Here is an 18,901-nt window from a genome sequence, read left to right on the forward strand (position 1 = left end):
AGGAAGAGGCTGGGAAGATTTGCCTCAGGAGGACTCTGGAGGGGCAATAAACCACCAGCCTCACCCATCCTTTGATTGAGGAGCAGGATCATATCAGGGCAGGGCTGCACTTGCCCTCCTGGGAAATACAGAAAAGCTAGAGCTGTCACCTTCTCCATGACAGTGTTTTTTTAAAAAAATTGAGGTGAAATTCACATAATATATGATTGGCCATTTAAAAATGTACAATTCAGCCCAACCTGTGTGGCTCAGAAGTTGAGCATCAACCTATGATCCAGGAGATCACGGTTTGATTCCGGGTCAAGGCACATGCCTGGGTTGCAGATTCAATCCCCAATGGGGGGTGTGCAGGAGGCAGCCCATCAATGACTCTCTCATCATTGATGTTCCTCTCTCTCTCTCCCTTCCTCTCTCTGAAATCAATAAAGACATGTTTTTTTAAAAAAAGTACAATTCAGTGGCAGATAGTGCATTCACAATGTTTATTATGAATGAACTTTCTTTAGTTTCAAAACTTTTAGCCATGGCCAGGTAGTTCAGTTGGTTTGAGTGTCACCCCCATATGCCAAGGTTGTAGGGGTTGGATTCCTGTCAGAGCACATGCAAGAATCAACCAATGAATGCATAAATAAATTGAACAACAAATCGATGTCTCTCTCAAATCACTCAATAAATAAAAATTAAAACAAACAAAAAAAACTTTGGAGGGATCTGTTTTTGGTTATGGGTGAGACGCACTCACCAAGGTGGCGAAGACCTGGAAGCTGTCTTCAGCTCCTAGCACAGTTCCTGGCAAAGGTGCTGGCCCAGTTGTAGTTGGATGAATGAATCATGCCTCCCCAGGTAAAACCCGATCTACCTGATCTTGGATGCAGTCCCAGAGAGGCCTCCCAGAGCCCACTTCACTGTGCCCATTTCATAGATTGGGCCGGAGGTGCGGCCAGCGGGTAGCCAGGCTGCTCGGGCTTAGCTCCAAGGCACGAGGCTGGAGTCGTCGAAGCTGGGTGCCCGCGGGCCCAGGAGGAGGCGCCCTAACCACTCCGGCCGCCTCAGCCGACTGCTTTCGATTTGAACTTGGTCTCGGCTGCTGGGGAAGGCGCCCCCCTCCCCCGCCTTGCCCCGCCTCTCTGTTTCCTCCCGGGCGCGGGCTCGGGCACCCGGGCCACTCTGCGGGCAGAGGAGCGGGAGCGGCCCGGCGGCAGCAGCAGCGATGGTGAGGGCCCGGGCCCGGCGGGCCGGGCGAGTGGCAGAGGGCGCGCGAAGGGGGTGCGAGATAGTCGTCCGAGGGCGGGGGAGGCCACCGCTCCAGGAGCAGGGCTTGGGCCAGACCCCCCACTGCCCTTGCCGCTGGGGAGGGAAAGCGGCGGGAGCCCCAGCCCGGCTGCCCCGCGCAGAGAGAGCGGAGTGAGGGGGACTTGGCTTCCGCTTCTTGAGCCAAGTGGTTAGAAGCATGGGCTTCGGAGTCAGGCTGAGATCCTGGTGGTGCCCACTTACCGGCCCTGTGACCCAGGGCAAGTCACTTAACCTCCCTGAGCCTCCTTTTCCTCACCCGTGAAGTGGGGTCAGCAATATCTGCCTTGCTGGGTCCCTGGGAGGTTAAAGGAGATGGAATGGCAGAGACCTACCTGCCTGGCACTCAGAAACTGCTCCTGAAAAGGGGTAGGTAATGTGATGACCTCCAAAGCCCTTCCTGGGGCTGTGAGGAGTCAAGCCTGGCCCAGAAATTGGGAACCTGAGTAGACGGGGTGGTTGGAGATGGAGCCAGCCAATGGCAGGTTGTTAGAGGTGAACAGGAAGGAAGATGTTTACTGTAAAAGTTCCACTGAAGTTATCAGAGTGTGGCATAGGCCTGGCTCCCTCCTAACCCCCTTCTGAGGACACATTCCTGAGTTGAGTCATCGGCCACTCCGCCACTCCGGCTGCAGATTCTGGCCTCTGCTCTTATTTGCCATCTCCAAGGCAAAGGTGTCAGAACAGGTGGTACCAGCTGCTGTCCTCCCTACCGCCCTTGGGAGGATGGGCCCACCAGGAATCAGGCTCCGTGCTTTAAGGTTCTGCTCTAGAGAAGCTGGCAGAGGTGTGATGGAAGGGCCTGGCTAGCAGTTGCCATGCTTGGATGGCCTCGTCTCCAGGGAACTGGAGGCAGGAAGAGGAAACTGGGCAGGAAGGTAGTGCTGAGCTGTAAGGCTGTGCCAGGAAACTGAGGGAGGCTCTGAGAATGGGACAGAGCCCAGAGCCCACTTCCCAGTGTGCAGGGCAAGGGATCAGGCAAGGGTAGGGGTAGGCTTCCAGCTGGCCCTTAGCATCTGGGGAGAAGAAAGAACTCCTGAAATAAAGGCTGAGGGCAGGATAATTTATTGGGGGAAACTAGGAAACTCTGGGACTCTCACAGGTTCATTTGAGGCAAATAGATCAGAGCTTGGGAAGGGTACATTGATCTCTCCCCTACCCATCTCCTTTCCCCATTCCTCTGTTCTTTCACTCCTGCCCCTTTCTCTGCCCCCAGCTCTTTCCCTTCCTTCTTTCCATCTCCCTTCCTTATCTGGTCCTTCTTCCTTTCTCTTCTCTGATTCATTCAATCAAATATTTCTTGTGTGTTTCCTTTGTACTGGACATGGTGATGGATATCATGGGTAGAGTAGGAATAGTGATGGGGAAGATGGAAATTGAATGGGTAATGACTTGAATTCATTCATCTTTTAGATGGTCCTCTTTCATGTACTGTGCAAAGAATTTGGGTTTTGGTCTTCTTTATATGCACACAGTTGAGTTGGCAGCATCAAAAGGCCTGATGAGTCTTTAGCCAGCCAGCCTGCATTCAGTTTTGCACAAGTATTAAGAATGTGGTCCTTGGCCTGACCGGCGTGGCTCAATGGTTGAATGTCAACCTATGAACCTGGAGGTCACAGTTTGATTTCCAGTCAGGGCACATGCCCGGGGGCAGGCTCAATCTCCAGTGGGGGGCGTGTAGGAGGCAGCCGATCAATGATTCTGTCTCATCATTGATGTTTCTATTTCTCTCTCTCTCCCTTTCTCTCTCTGAAATCAATAAAAATTATAGAAAAATTTTTAAAAAAGAATGTGATCCTTGGAGTCTATGTTGGTTCAACTCCCAGGTCTACTCACTGGTTCTGTGACCTTGAACTGGTGATTTAACCCCTCTGAGCCTCAGTTTCTTATAAAACTGGGATAATAGTACTGTCCTCAATGGATTGTTGTGAGGATTAAATGAGATAAAATGAACAGACAGCTAGCAGCACAGTGTTTAGCTCAGTTCATTGAATGGTGGCTGTTATTGTCAAGACGTAAAACCTCAACAGCCTGTAGTGCTTGATGGACATAAACTAGATGCAGGCTCTCAAAGGCCCATGTATGTAAAGTTCTGTATTTAGGTTAGAAACAAGGGCACAAGTTTACCATAAGGAAGAGCTTGCTTGGCTGTATATTTTGTAAAAATATATAAAAGGTTTTATTGAGCACAAGTATTGTGTAGTTCTTGGGATCTGACTGCTAAAAAGAAAAAGCTAGGGAAAGTTGGGCTAGATCAATAATAATATCTCTTATTTATTGAGCATCTAGGATGTATCAGGTATTGTGCTAAGCACTTTATTCATAATATGTCGCATGTCTTAGCTAACATTATGGTAGATATTATTACCGTCACCATTTTATAGATGAAGAAGTGGTAGGTCAGAAGGGCCATGTCCTCAGTCTTCAGTACTCAGCTGATGACTGGCAGAGGCAGGATTTAAAGGAACCCAAGGCTGCAATGCAGAGAGCCCTAATCCTAGTTTCTGAGCTCAGGTGAGTGCTGCTCTAGGAAGGAGTTGATACACCTGGTTACTTCCCAGGTCCATCTTACCACAACGATGACAGCTAGAATAGGGTTTCTTAGGCACTAACTAAGAGACCAAGAGGGAGGAGAGACAGGAGTTAGGACAGGAAGGTTTTGAGAGCTTTTTTTTTCCAGAGGAACTAAGGGCATTTGGCCTTGGAAAAACCTAAGGGGATATTTGAATGTCAAAGGAGGGATATTCTGTACAGAGGGCAACTGTCTGTCAAGAACATTCCCTTACCTGGCCAGGCGTGGCTCAGTGGTTGAGCATCAACCTATGACCCAGGAGATCATGGTTCTATACTGGGGTCAGGGCACATCCCAGGGTTGCATTCTCAATCCCCAGTGGGGGGGGAGGGGTGCAGGAGGCAGCTGATCAATGACTCTCTCATCATTGATGTTTCTCTTTTTCTTTCTCCCTTCCTCTCTCTGAAATCAATAAAGATATTTTAAAAAAATTTTTTTTAAAAAGAACATTCCCTCTATAACTACTACCCTCTGTCTGTGACCTATACTGCTGCTCCCTCTCCCTCTGGCTCACAACCTCAAGCTCTTCAGACCCCTGGCAGGGCTTGGAAGTGCCTCTCTCCTCCACCCATCCTCTCTACATTCTCTTTCTCCTGCCAGCCTGGTGGAGACCTCACACCCTTGCTGATGGCACTTCTCACCCGGTCTGGCTGGCCTCTCTGCTCTAAGTTTTTTCACTCCAGCCATGCCAGCCTACCACCACCAAATTATCCTGAAGCACGTCTACAGTGTTGCCCTTGGCTCAGAAACACATACTAGCTCTTGTTCTATCGCTCCCTCCAAGTGAGCTTCCTTTTCTTATTTTATTTTTTTACTGATGAGAGAGATTTGCTATTCCACTTATTGGTTTATTCTTGTATGTGCCCTGACTGGAGATTGAACCTGCAACCTTGTCATATCGGGACAATGCTCTAACAAACTGAGCTACCCAGCCAGGGCCTGAGCTGCCTCTTCTTGACTTTTCTCTGGCCCACCCTACCCCTCCATCTTTACCCTCTCCCTGGTCCTCCAGAATGCCCCAGCTCTACCCCATCCTTCAAGGGCTCACCCCACCCAGTCTATAAAGATTCTCAGGAATCACCCCTCTGTGGGCAGCTCCAATACCCACTATTTGTACCTCCCAGTGTAACTCTTTACAATTTTCTAGTTGTATTGTATATATCTCTTTCCTCAGCCTTTAGGGCTCTTAAGAACAGGCACAGTTCATTCAGAAAATATTTTCCCCATGTCTTCGGTGTGCCAGGCACTAGGCTGAATTCAATGTGGCAGCAGGCAGGTTGGCCTTGACTTCTGGTTGCTACCTCCCTCTACATCCTGTAGTTCTTTAGTTGAGTGGGTCCAAGGAGGGCCAGAGACTTGAGCCTGAGGCCTCTGTTCCTTGGAGCAAATGTGTTCTTTTAAGCCTGGACCCATCTGGGGTCCGGACAGGGAAAGGAAGCTGCAGATTGCAGTGGGAGGCACAGCCAGCTCTCCTAGAGAATGTGACCTAATGTCACCCCATGTAGAATAACAACAGCTGTAGTCTTCAGAGTAGAAAAAATAATATCCAACATCCCCCCAATCTCTAGCAGTGATTCTCATTTTCAAATCTTTGTCCATTCCCAAGTTTTTGCCTTGGACAATTTGAATGTGGGGATGCCTTGGACTGTTTGAATGTGAGAGGCTCCAAATAATTGAACCCTGTTGAATATTCTGGTTGTCATAAGAGTGGTGATGATGGTTGACTCAGGAAGAGGTGGAGACGAGTATAACTTCCCTGCTCTCTTTGCTGTTCCTCCTTGCTCCTCAGTTACTGCTTCCCCTGGCCTGTGAGCATACCCGTCTACCATGGCTTGCCTGTCCCCTCTTGAAGCAAGTATTTATTTTCTAGCTCATGAGAAAATATTGACCTACTTGGGTTTCAGATGCTACCCCTCGAAACTCCTGCTGGGCTAGATAAACACACTGAGGAAACAGCTCTTGAAAATAAGAGACGCTTTTGGACAGGCTATAATGCAACTGACACACTGAGTCCTTGCAATGGTCAGCACTGTGCTGGCCTCCTGAGGCCCTGATTCCAGGCAGACAAAGGAATGGCACTGGGCCCTGCCCTCCCTCTGGAAGCTTGTGGCCCAGTTGGGGAGGTAGGACTCATGAAATGGGAATGCTTGGAGGTTGTGTGCAAGGCACATGCAAGGATCCTGAATGAAGATTCTCGCCTGAGTAGGAGGTCGCCCTCTGTGGCCACCAGATCCCTTCCCTTTCTGTGGGTTTAAGTGGAATTCAGTCAAGTGCCAAAGTGTCTGCTGCAGACAATGGGCAATATGGTACGGCAGAAAAGGGAGCTTGGCCAATGCTCTGTGGGGAGGAGACGAGAAGAGGGATGGGCCGCGGGGGACTAGACTGGGAGGAGGGAATTGTTGTGGTTTGTTAATCCTCTCATATTCATCTCCCTGACCTGAACCTGTTCCTGCACCTGCAGCTTTCTCCAGGACTTCCTGCCCTGGGTCTCTCTCAGTTGCATGTGTCCAAAGCCCAATTCCTTTCTTGTTTGTAACCCATGCTTTTTTCCTCTCCCATCCTTTCAACCTCCCCTAGCTTGGACTCTGCACTTCTCTTCCCAGTCCCCTGAAATGAGCTGGGTACTTCTGTTGGGTAAGGCTGCTGCAGGCTAAGAGATCCAAAGCTTAATCTCATCTGTGTGAGCTGGACACCATTGAAGATCTGCTAGCTGGAAGGCTGGAGGTCAGAGGCCAGAAAGGCTGAGATTCCAGGCAGAAAGGGAATCAACTTTGAGCACTGATGTGGGAGCAGGTCAGGCCAGGAGGCAGAACTGGCCTGACCAGTGAGAGGCCCTACGAGGGAGATCTGATCTCAGTTTGTGTCTTTGTGTGTGTGTGTGGTTTAGGCAGAGGCTATGATATGTGATGGTCCAAAATTACATTTCTAGCTCTGTGGGGTGGATCTTTCTGTCTGGCCCTCTAGCCAAGTAGCTTGGTTTCCTCTTCTTTGCTGGGGGAAGCCATAGGACCAGTGTGCCATCCTAGAGCCATAGGTTAGAGGCCATCCTAGAGCAGATGAGAAAAGTGTCTGTTTTGTGGGAGGGTGGGGTCCTGGGAAGGTCCCATCCTGGGGCACCTTAGAGGAAGCTGAGATGCTGGAAGCCAAGGCTGACCTAGGACCTACCTTGATGGGCAAGAGGAGGGGCCTGTGAGACCAAGGTGAGCCACACACACCCGGGAGGCTGGCCCTTTACTCCACACATATTATATCCTTACATGAAAGATGCTGTTTCCCCTACCATACATTACACACACGCACACACACACAGTGGGAGCATATAGATCTCAGGACCAGATGAGGGCTAGGTGGGGGCTCCATTCAGCCCTGACTTTGGGCTTTGTGCTCAGGCAGGGAAAGAGTTGGAGCGGTGCCAGCGGCAGGCGGACGAGGTGACGGAAATCATGCTCAACAACTTTGACAAGGTCCTGGAGCGTGATGGGAAACTGTCGGAGCTGGAGCAGCGTTCAGACCAACTCCTGGACATGGTGTGAGGCCTGGGGAAGCAGGGAGGAGGGAGGGAGAGGCTAGGAGGAGCCCTCAGAGGGAGCTCGTAGGCTGTTCAGGGTCTCCAGGCCCTTGGTGGGACCTGAGGGCCAGTGTAGGGCCTGTGGGTTTCTTGAGGGTCCCCTAGCCTAGATATGCAATGGGTAGGCCTTAGTTTGAAGCTGTGGAGCTTCCTAAAGGTTGAGGACTGGCATTGTTAACTGGGGGTGAGCCCAAAGGGCTGCATGTCAAGGGCTACACCAGTGTTTGAGATCAGGAGTCAGGCTGGGAGGGTCCCAGGGCAGGCTATGTGGGGAAAAGGAACATACAGATGGAAAGGATGCAGGAGGAGACTACACCTTGCTGGGGCGGGGTTGGGAGAAGCTGGCTCTGGGGCTCTAGGGAACCACTAACTCCCATTCTGTGTCTGGGGGCATCTACAGAGCTCAGCTTTCAGCAAGACAACCAAGACCCTGGCCCAGAAGAAGCGCTGGGAGAACATCCGTTGGCGTATCTACTTGGGGCTGGCAGTGGGCGGTGGCCTGCTCATCATCCTGATTGTGTTGCTGGTCATTTTTGTCCCACAGAGAAGCCAGGCCAGCAGTGTCAGCAGTGTCCCACAGGCCCTGGACACAGGTGCTGCCTCAGGGCCAGGGGACTGACCCAATTGGGCCTGGAGGAGAGGCCGAATGGCCGCACTGGCTGGTTCTGGTCTCCAAAGAACCTTGGTATTTGCCCCCATCTGAGCCACCCCAGTGAGCGCCTAAGGGCAGCCCCAAAGTGTGCAGCTTTGCATCTCCTATCACGCCACAGATTGGCCCTAGAGGGCAGCCTGCTGCACTGGCCATGCCAGGCCAGCCCCACTTGGAGCTCAGTAAACGCTGCTGCTTGGTTAAAAGCTGCTGTTTGGTTAACAGCTGGTGTGTCTGTGTATGTGTGTGTCTTTGAAGGTCTCCAGGTTGGTTCATTTTGCCCTGCTTCCACCCCTTGAGCTGCTTAGAAAGGCTACCACCCAAAGGACTCCATCCTTGGGAAGGGGTCCCTTCCTCTCACTTCCCTACCTGATCCAACCCTACACAGACAAATCTTTCTGGAGGGCAGGTATAAAGGCACAACAGCCAGATACAGAAGGTCACCAGGGTGGAAAGCCCCAGGTACCTAGCAACAGGCAAAACTGGACCTCGCCCCCAAGATGCCCTTTCCTCCCCTGGCATATTGATGGCTGTATGCAGTTTAAACCCTGCTGACCTTTCCTCCCTAGAAGTAACATATAGGCCTCAGCTGTATTTCAGCTCCAGGCTCAGAAAAGCAGCAAAACCAGGCCAGGACCAGCTTGGATGACTAATGACCAATCAGTGGAGACCACAACCCAGAAAGGATACACCTGGAAAAGCTGAGGAATATTCCATTGAGATCCTTCCCTAAGACCTCCCCGAAACCCCCAGCCTTTAAAACACTCAAGCCATAGGACCCCAGGGTAAGCTCTCCATCCCAGGAACATGCCCATGCCCTTCCCTTCCCCCTTTTCTTCCCCCACAGGCGTGCATCTCCTAAACTCTAAGGGACCCCACAAGAACTGCAACCAGGGAAGCAATGTCCCAGGGCAGGGGCAGCTTGTCCCAGGCTAAACCCCTGAACCTGTCCTCAAGGCTCCCTTTTCTCTGACTCTCCAGTGAGCTGACAGCACCCCACCTTGGCTCACTTCTTTCCTATAACCTTTCTAGAGAGCCAAAGCAGCTCCGCCTAGGCTCTGTCCTGTGGTTTCTTCCATCCTAAGCCTTTCCTTGTTTCACTGCCCCCAGCTTTAAAAAAACATACTCTCAAAATCACCTGGACTTGTGAAATCTTTCCTACAGGAAGTTACGAACACACACACTACAGGCCACCGCGGCAGACCTGCTCCAGCCAGGTCCCTGTCTGGTAGCACTCCCAAATGGGCTCATTACCATCTTCCTTTCCCTGGGAAACATAGAGGAGAGCAGTCAGCCTTCACTTAGAGATCATGTGTTTGGGCAAGCCACTTACTCAACTTGTTTTATGTGTGTAAAGAGGGATAATGATACTTATCGCCCATATCCATCAATGTAAAGGTTCTAGATGCCGAATAAATGGTAGCTATCACCCAAATCACTTAGTGCTGTGTTTCTAAACCCTGCCTCACGTCAGAATCGCACGTAGAACTTATAAAAACACCACACCCAGTTAAATCAGAATCTTTCAGGGTTAAGTATCGGATTCCCCCCCCCCCCAAGCTGAAGCCGCAACCCCTCCTCGCCTCTCTCCAGGAGATTCATAGATAGCCAGGGATGCAAACTACTTATTTAATTCAAGCCGCTAGTTCTACAGGAGCTAGGGGAGAAGTCGAGCAACGCCACACTGCTGGCCCCAGGAGCAGGTAAGGCCCCAGGTTCCCCAGCAGGGACCCTACCTCTCTTGGTTGGGGAGGTTTGCCTCACCCTTTACTCTTGTGCCTAACAGAAGAAATGAGCAGAAAGGTTTTGTTTGTTTTGGGGTGGGTCGGGGAGGACTCAAGCGCCAACTCCTGAAGCAACCGAGCTCAGCGGGTGCATTAGTGCCCGGGGGGCCCGGGCCCAGCAGCGGGAAGCGCCCTGACTCCAGGCTCTCCCCCTGGGCTGTAAGAGTCCTGAGCCCCTGGACCTCCCTCTCGGAGAGGCCTTTGTCATCTGCATTGCCGACGCCCTCTGAGCCGCGGAGCGGACTGAGGACCCCCCTACACCCCAAAGTCTCGGCTTTTCAGGGCGTCAGGGACGCGGCCCGAACGTCACTCCCACGTACCTTCGTACCCTAGGCTTGGACTCCAATGTAAGCTTTCTGATCAGCCCCGGCCCCTGCCATTGGCTTTAGCCTCTGGTCACCTGACTTACTCAAGCCAATGAGAGGTGAGAGAATTAATACTTCCGCTTTCAGTGCATCCAGTGAACCACGGTGTCCGCCTTTCGGATGCTATGATTGGCCAGCTTCTCTCAGCTCGCCAGTTTATTGGCCAGGGCCGCGAAGCCAGCCCTCGGGGTCCGAGAGCTTCTGTGTCAGATATGGCGTCCTATTTCGACGAACACGACTGTGAGCCGTCGGACCCCGAGCCGGAGGGAGGAATCAGCTTCCTGATGGCGATGGCGAGGTGAACGCGCGAGTCTGGGAGGTGGGGCCAGGCACGGGTTTCTGAGTTGCGGCTGGCTGGAGAAGGCGGATTACCTGGGGCAGCAGATTCTGGGGAGGACGGATGCTGACTGTTCTGAAGAGTTAGTCCGGAGACTAGATTTGAAGGGAAAGTCGATAATTTGGGTCGTCCGTGGCCCCCCCCCGGCTAAGGGGATTCTGGAAAAGACTGGAGCTGAATGGAGTAGGGGAAGTCTGTGGCGGGAGGGCTGCGGGCTCAGGGAAAAGGTGAGCGAGCCGTGGGGGCGGGGTAGGGGCAGTGTAGGTGTGAGTAGGTACGTTGGTTAAAAACACCGGACACACCGACACTGCCACCTGCACTCTGGCGTTACCAGGTCAGTCTTGCGTGGCCTGAGTAAGTCCTCTGAGCCTGTTGCCTCATATGTAAAATGGGAATAAACAGCCTGCGTGCTTGGGGTTGTGATAGGAGCTGTAAACCATTTCCCGTTCTGCTTTTAGTCTGGTGAGCACTACTGATGGGTAGCTATTATTACTACCAGCTGGACAGGGCAGTTACCTATTGATGCTGAGTGAACTGTGCAGGCAAAGAGAAAGTATGGTTTTCTGACCTTGCGTCCTTCTTCCCAGGTCACTTTTCAACAGAATGGACTTGGGGTTGGTAGTAGATTGGGATCACCACCTGCCTCCACCTGCAGCCAAGACTGTGGTTGAAAACCTCCCCAGGACAGTCATCAGGGGCTCTCAGTCTGGTGAGAACACGGATTCTTTCTGCTCTTTGGGGCAGGCCTGCGAGACTGTGGACTGGCCCTTCAGTTTTCCAGGCCAGGTTGGGGCAAGTATACTTTAGGAGTGGGAGCTGGGGCTGTAGCAGCTCTCCTAATCAGCACTCCCTCCTAAAGAGCTCAAGTGCCCTGTATGCCTTTTGGAATTCGAGGAGGAGGAGACTGCCATTGAGATGCCTTGCCGTCATTTCTTCCATTCCAACTGCATTCTGCCCTGGCTAAGCAAGGTACTGCTCACCCTGCCCAGTTCTCAAGCCCCTTTCTTTTTATAAACTGTTGGGGTAATCAGAGAAGAAGGATCAAGGTAAGAATTGGGAGAAGGGGATGGATATTAGCTTATAAAGACCAGACCTGGGCTGGAACACTGCCATGCTTTTCCCAGACAAATTCCTGCCCCCTCTGCCGCCATGAACTGCCCACTGATGATGATACTTACGAGGAGCACAGACGAGATAAGGTAGGAGCTGGTGGGAAGTGGAGGGGGTGGTAATGGCACTCCCTCAGGCTGTCCTTGATGCTCTCATCTCCCAACTTAGCAAACCTAGGTAGGCCTCAGGTCCCAGCTCTGGCTGTGTTCCCAGTAACTTTGGTGAGGGGCAACACAGATGCCAGGGGCCTGAAAAGTGTGAGCCAGTTCCTTGTTAGCTGCCCCATTCACCCACAGGCCTTCAGATATGGCCCCCTATCTTTTTCCTTCAGGCTCGAAAGCAGCAGGAGAAGTACCGACTGGAGAGCCTACATGGAGCCATGTTTACATGAGGCAGCTGGGCTGAGCACTGGTTCTCCACAACGTCTTCCTCTTGCACCTCAAATCCTCATTAAAGGTTTCTTTACCCACCCTATGACTGCATTGCTTACAGGCCTGGGCAGGGGTGCTGCCCCTTCCACTAGGGCCCTACTGCTATTGGGGAAGGTGGGTCTGGACTACAGAAGGCACCAGGCTGCTTATCCTTCCCTGCCAAGCCTGCTGGCTTGAGGGCAGTGGAGCCCAGGTCAAAAAACTGGCCACTGGACCAGTCAGGGCTTGGGACTATGTGTTCGTGGCAGGAAAGCAAAATATGTCATGGTCTAGCACCCAGAAGATAGTTAAAGATGCATCCCTTTCCCCCTGTAATTTTCAGTCAACTTTAAAATTCCAGGCACTTTTTTTTTTGTTTCTAACATTTTAAAGCTGCTCTTTACATGCCTCCTACCCCCATCCCCTTATACTAAGGAATCAAACTTCAAACTAGACTCTGAGCGGGGGAAGGAAGTGTGAAATTATCAGATCAGTCAGTTCTTTAGCCCAAAAAGGGCTGCAGGCCCTTGAGGAATATGTGGCTAGTACATGTTATCCTTTTGTCGTGGCAGCCCTGGTCTCAGAGAGCACGGGGCACTGAGGACTCTCCCAAGGGGCATTCTTTGCTTACGGAAGTTGACCTGAATCAGGCCCTCTGACTCTCTAAAACAGACTACAAACATGCAAATTAGAATTCTTTTAATAGATATATATAAAAAATGTACTAAAATACCCACATGGTTCTGCTGTGTTATTTGCCCTAAAGAAAGTAAGGGGCAGAGTGAAGAATCCTAGTGCAATTCAGTGGGCCCAAAAGTGGGCCTTCCCACAGACTAAGGCATGTTCACCCTCCCCACCCCCTGCCACCACCATTTCTATCCCTCTTGCTGTTCCCAGCCCCCAATTCCTGCAGCAGGAAACCCCAGTGGTCCGGCCTTAGCACTGGGGAATAAAGGCACCTGAAGGGTTGGCTGGGTGACTGAGGATATGTGATCTTGAAACAGAAACAACACTGTAGAGTGGGGAGTGGGTCATGCACAGCTCAGGGAGCTGCCAGGGCCCGCTCCTCTATGGCACAGGTGAATTTGGGATGGCCGTTCCTCCAGGAGCAAGGAATCCTATATCCCAACAGAATACTTTCTCAAAATTGTTTTTGGTACAAAATAAATCAAAGAAGACATGGGGTGGGGAGTAGTGGAGGCTGGGCCAGCTACCCTCCCCAGACCTCAGATCATGGCAATGCTCTCAGGGGCACAGTTGAGGTGAGTGGAGGTGCTACTGCTCCCGGAGGACTTGCAGGCCCGGCCAGCAGGCTGCAGTGCAGCCACCAGTGTCTCTGAGGAGACTGCCCCAAACTCGTAGCAGAAGGTGCCGTAGAAAATGAGGATGTCGATGACAAACACCCACTCACACAGGGCTGCCCCGTGCTGCAGCTGAGAACTCTCATGGATGAAGAAGACACCACCTGGAATGGGGCTAAGGAAATGTTCAGTAGGATGTGTGGGAGACTGGAGACACACCTGCCTTCCGGGATATATAATGAGGAGGGAATGGGAGACCACATTGGGCACTGTTATCTGGAAAATGTGCCAATCTCCCTCATCTTGGGTGAGAGAAGGGCTGGACTAGAGGAGTTCCTGGCTGCCCTATCCTGGAAGGATACTGAGGATCAGGACGACAAAGGCGATGGCTGCCAGCACAATCCGCAGGTAGGCCATAGCCAGGTCCTGGGGGGCGGTGGCCCCATGGTAGGAAAGAACACAGTGCAGGCAGACAAACAGCAACCCGGCAGGGAAGGCCACACCAGCTCCGATGTAATGCAGAGACTTAGCATGATCCACCTGGGCTCAGAGAGGTGCTGATCAGTGAAGCAGCCCTGCTCATTCCCCCCACTTCACACCTCTTTGTCCTTCTTCCTCCCTTTTCTTTTCCCCGGTTCTCTTCCAGGCCCTCCTTCCCCACCCCCAACCTTGAGGGGCTGCCCCTGAAGCTTGGGTCAACCCTCAGGTGACTGAGGGTCCCTGCAGACAGCCATGCCCTTTTAGGGGAAGTTCAAGAGGTGAGTATGTGGGTATACCTGAAAGTTTCCAACCACCATGAGACCTGCAGCATTGGTGCAGCCTGTGATGAGTGTTGTGGTGTTAATCCAGGAATGCCGACTCTGCTCCAGGAGCTGCCCGTAGAGCAGGAGGCAGAGCAGGGCCACTGGGGAAGAAAAGCATGGGTGGAGCCAGCATTAGTGCCTTGCTCTGGCCCAGCCCTGCCCAGGAACCCACTAGCTCTCACCCCTCCAGACACTCTGAGGGCCAGAAGGGAATAGATGGGTGGGTGGTGAACTGGGTTTCCTCAGGCTCCACCCAGCAGGGTGGCTGTGTGGGAGTCAGCCTCTGGCCTTCAAGGAACAGGGAGAGAAGTGGTCCCTCTTGCTTTAGCCCTTGGTTGGGTAGGCTGTGTTGAACAAAGGCTTACTTGGGGGTGGGGTGGGGGTGGGCTGGACTGGGCTGGCAAGGGGGACTAAGGGCACAACTCACCCATGAAAGCACCCACGTTGCCAATGAGGCTGAAGAGGCAACTCTCTGGGGGATATGTGCCGCACTTGCTGAGGGGAGGGGGGCAAGGACAAAGTGAGAAGGGCAGGAGCACCAGAGGGCCCCCATTCTGGCCCACTTGCCTTCTCTTGCTTTATCTGTGCCCAATTTTAGCCACTGATTTATGAGAAGGACCAGTGTCACAAACAACTGGTCCCATCTGGTACCCCCTCAGCTACAAAAAAAAAAGGAGAGCTCATGTGTGTGACAGGTTAGGGAATGCCCAGGATTGCTCAGCAGACCCTGAGACTCCTTGGACTCCTCAAGACTGTCAAGGCCTGTAGCTGGTCTGGCTTTCCCTGAGCCAGAACTTGGGTGGGCAATCAGGGGGCTTGAACTTTAGGTATCTCCACTACCTAGCTGTGTGACCTAAATGGATGACATAACTCAGTTTCAGTTTCCTTACCTATAAAATAATGAAAACAATAGCTGCCTCAACGCTGGGAGAATTAAATGACATTATGAATGTAAAGTGTTCAGCACAGTGCCTGGCACATAGTAATTGGCAAGTAGTACTGTTATTAAGTGCTCTTAATATTATCATTCCTGTGAGATCCTTTGGGATAGGCCTTTGCTTGAGGGCCTTGGGTCTCCTTGATCTGCCCAGTTTCCAGGCCTTACCTAATGAGGGGGACATCATCCAAGGTGCAGCAGCTCTTGGGACCCCCTTGCTCAGTGGGGTCAGGAGAGCAGGACTCGTTGTAGGACCTGGAGGGCAGGACAGAGTAGATTGAGGGAAAGGGGTTCCCCTAACCCCTTGGCCTATACTTCAGGCCTCTCAGAGACCACCTTCCCAGACCTCCCTTACAGGGGCAGGAGAGACCACTTCCCAAGGCCCTCCTGAGACAGAAGCCAAAGGGGCGAAGGGATGGTGGAAAGCAGGTAAGTGGGCACAAAGCCATGCCTGGGGAGGGGCAGGTGCGCCAATGTCAGAGAAGAGCAGTGAGGCCCAGGGTCTCCGTCTGGCTCGCAGCAGCCCCGGCCCAAGAGGGAACAGAGATGAAGGGAGCTTTAGAGTGAAGCTGTCTGCAGAGTGCGCCATACCAGTTCTCCACAGGGCACACGTGGCGGTTCATCACGGCCATGGCATACCTGTGGGAACAGAGCTGTCACCTCATGACCCTCCCAGCCCAGCCCAGCCTTCCCCCACTGACTATTCTCTTCTCCCTTCATTCTGGCCCCATTCAGCCTCATTGTCCCTGCTAGGGTCTCAAGTTGGGGTGGCCCTGAGGCCTGACGCCACACCAGAACCCACAGCAATGGCTACAAACTAGAGGACCTCTGGAAGTTGCCATGGCTGGAAGTATGGCAGCAGGGCCACCTTGCTCGATAGCAGTGGTGCCAGCTTGTCCTAAGGGACTGTGTGCCCAGGCACACAGCCAGAGTGTGCCAGCCAGAGTGACAGAGGCTATTGCCATGGGGCCTGCAACAGGACAAGGGACTTTGTGTGTGCCATCAAGCTCCTGTTGGGTCCTGGCTGGACCCTGTCCCTCAGCCTGGTTCTCTCCTAGGTGTCTTCCCCCCTCCTCTTTACTCACACAGTCCATAGGCCAGTGATGGAGAATGCTGATAAGCTGACAGGAAGGAGGATCCAGGCGGTCATGAGGGAGGGGAGCCAGGGTGGTAGTGGTGTGGGAGGGATGGCAAGAGGTAGATGAGGGAGAGGGGGCAGGCCCAGCTACCTTAAGATACTTCTCCAAAACCATCAACTGCCCCGGCCTGGTGGAAAGAGACGGGTCAAAGTCCAGGGTCCAGTAAGTGGTTAAAGCCAGGGGCAGGGGAAGGAAGGCAGTCATCACCTGATTCGGAGCTCCCGCCAGGGCTCGGAGTGCCCATACTTTGGGCTCAGCCCACGCCAGAACGTGGCCACCCTCTGGCACCCACCGGGGGCCTCCGCGTCCCACCCAAATGCCACCGGCTTGCTCAGAGGTTTAGGCGGCGCCATAACATCTGGACAGGGAATCAATCTCTTTCGCCTGAGGGAGCGGGGCTGGGAGCCATGCTGCAGTTAGGTCGGTCAAGGGGCCAAGCCAAAGAAAGCCCGGAGTGGGTCCCGGCCCGTGGAAGGGCGGCCACATGCAGGCAACCACGCGACCAACGCGCCCGGGGGAAGGGGGGTTCAAGCGGGAAGCTCAGCCCGGCCCCCGCCCGCGTGGGCGTCTGGAGCCCGCGTCCCCCGGGCTCGGGGCACGAGCCTCCTTCGGTGGTCCCTGGAGGGTCCTGGGAAGTAAGGGGCCCGGTACGCACCTCCCGGAGCGCCCTGCGACTGCGGCGCACTATGCAGCCCCGCGTGGCGCCGTCCCCGGCTGCGGCCCTCTGAGCGGCCCTGCAGGTTTAAAGGGCCGTCGGCCACGCCCTCGCCCCAGGCCGCGCCGCGCTGCCCGCCGGGACCTGGAGTCCGCGACGCCGGGGCCCTGGGGCTCGCGCTCCTCTCAGGACTACAACTCCCGAGGCCCCGTGCTGAGTCCCGGTGGAACGGGGGTGGCGCCCCAGCTTCGGGAGCCTGGGCGTGAGCGCAGAGGTGTGGGACTCCAGTCCCGCTCTGCCTCAGAGATGCGGAAAAGATAGTCCTGTTGCCCCTGTTCCTGCCGTGGGAGCATTGGGAGGCTGGAAGCTGGGGGCTGCACCTCCTTCCAGTTCCACCTGTGACCCTCATCGTGCACGTGGCTGGAGGAAGCCTACCTCAGCCGCAGGGCACATTCCGCTGCAGGGACGGGCGGACAAGTGAGAGTTCTGGGTCACCTCCCTCAGCGCGGCGCCCCGTGCCTGCCTCTGTCCCAGGCAAGGTGGTCCGCAGAGAAGCCTTAGCTGCCCATCAAATTAAAGCGCCCTGGATTTGGCTTATGCTTCCCTCGACTCAGCAAACTCTGGAGGATGCTACTTTAAACGAAAACATTTTTTTTTTTTTTTAAGATATATCTTTATTGATTTCAGAGAGAGGAAGGGAGAGGGGGAGAGAGAGATAGAAACATCAATGATGAGAGTGTCGTCATTGATCGGCTGCCTCCTGCGCGCCCCCGACTGGGGATCGAGCCCGCAACCCAGCCATGTGCCCTGACCGGGAATCAAACCAAGGTCTCCTGGATCCTAGGTCGATGCTCAACCGGGCTCACCGGATGCATTTTTAAGGGTACAACCACACAGAGTACTACTGTCCAGAAGTCAGTGTCCAAAACATGTTACCTGACTGCTCAACACTTAACTTGAAACAAGGCAGCAGAGACCAATGGATATCCATTCTAAGTAAACACACGTGGCCAGGTGTTGGTAGGCAACAGAGGAAGGTGGGAGACCCAGAGCAATTTGGGAAAAGGAAGCAGGAATGTGGGAATAAATTTCCCACCAACTTCACCAAAACTTACAGGCCAACAGTGCCCTCTTGGTTCCTTTCCCTCAAGGGAAGAATATACCTCCTTGCACATACTGGAAGGGAGCCTGGGACTCTAAAAGGAAGCCCAGCATCTGTTGAGAACCCTTGTGAAAAACAACTCGGGCCAACAGGTTATTTATGGGAAGGAAGCATGGGCTGCTAGGAGGCTGGTTTACCTTTGCTGGCATTGGTGAGGCAAAGGTATAATGGCTGGTACTGTTAGGGAAATGGAGCAGATAAGTTAGAAATGGCTTGACAAAGGAGAAACCTTTTTGGACTCAGTAGCAGTTAAAAATGGAAAGGGGGGGGGGGAAAGTGGAAAGAGGAAACCTGTTGGAGAGCCCTTTTCCAAATGGTATTAGGACTCAGGACAAATAGCAAAGTATGGCTGTACAGAGCGATTGTGTAAGAACACCAGGCTGAATGGAGCAGTGGGGAGTAAAATTCAGTCCACCTTCTGCTGGCCATGTTCTGTGCCCCAGGACAAAGGGGGAGTGCCTCTTTCTAATTCACAGAGAGGTACCATCTTCTTGCTCAGGTGTATTCCCACTGCACAGGCCCCTATTTCTCATCTTCCCAATGGTGCCATGAACCGCTCAGCATTTCCTACCTCATTAGTAGCTTTGCCATTCTTAATCAACACTTAACTATATTTTATTGATCTGGGTTTGTGTTTCTGTCCAACCTTTATCATGGGGAAGGCCTAAGAGGACTGTTCAGGTTCTAAACTGCTGTTTTAACATAAAGTGGGTAGATAAGTGCTCTAGAGCTGTGACAAGGAGGAAGATTTGGGCTTAATATGACAGTATTAGTCCTTAAGAGTTACCCCAAGCCCTAGCTGGTTTGGCTCAGTGGTTA

General features: G+C 52.9%; 3 protein-coding genes across 4 annotated transcripts; 2 read left to right on the forward strand and 1 right to left on the reverse strand.

Moving 5' to 3' along the window:
• The first annotated feature begins 1,046 nt into the window (after positions 1–1,046).
• Positions 1,047–8,303, forward strand: VAMP5 (vesicle associated membrane protein 5). Of its 2 annotated transcripts, none has more exons than XM_081157001.1 (3): positions 1,047–1,213; positions 7,252–7,389; positions 7,831–8,303. In XM_081157001.1, exons 1-3 carry the CDS (start codon positions 1,211–1,213, stop codon positions 8,047–8,049), a joined length of 360 nt encoding a protein of 119 aa, XP_081013127.1. In that variant the 5' UTR covers positions 1,047–1,210; the 3' UTR covers positions 8,050–8,303. The 2 variants fall into 2 exon arrangements, with proteins under 2 accessions (XP_081013127.1, XP_081013128.1); XM_081157002.1 differs by lacking the exon at positions 1,047–1,213 and adding an exon at positions 6,440–7,062.
• A 1,369-nt stretch (positions 8,304–9,672) lies between these two features.
• Positions 9,673–12,145, forward strand: RNF181 (ring finger protein 181). The gene is made up of 7 exons (XM_081157000.1): positions 9,673–9,782; positions 10,146–10,210; positions 10,316–10,526; positions 11,153–11,274; positions 11,425–11,534; positions 11,690–11,764; positions 12,007–12,145. The coding sequence occupies exons 1-7, from the start codon at positions 9,694–9,696 to the stop codon at positions 12,064–12,066; spliced, it is 732 nt and encodes a 243-aa protein (XP_081013126.1). The 5' UTR covers positions 9,673–9,693; the 3' UTR covers positions 12,067–12,145.
• A 624-nt stretch (positions 12,146–12,769) lies between these two features.
• TMEM150A (transmembrane protein 150A) lies at positions 12,770–17,113 on the reverse strand. Its single transcript, XM_081156999.1, has 8 exons — positions 16,921–17,113; positions 16,212–16,392; positions 15,718–15,765; positions 15,295–15,381; positions 14,617–14,684; positions 14,163–14,290; positions 13,749–13,926; positions 12,770–13,550 (listed from the first exon to the last, which is right to left on the reverse strand). The coding sequence occupies exons 2-8, from the start codon at positions 16,274–16,276 to the stop codon at positions 13,312–13,314; spliced, it is 813 nt and encodes a 270-aa protein (XP_081013125.1). The 5' UTR covers positions 16,277–16,392; positions 16,921–17,113; the 3' UTR covers positions 12,770–13,311.
• Positions 17,114–18,901: the final 1,788 nt, after the last annotated feature.

This window comes from Miniopterus schreibersii (assembly GCF_964146895.1).
Source record: "Miniopterus schreibersii genome assembly, chromosome: 13".
Classification (NCBI taxonomy): domain Eukaryota; kingdom Metazoa; phylum Chordata; class Mammalia; order Chiroptera; family Miniopteridae; genus Miniopterus; species Miniopterus schreibersii.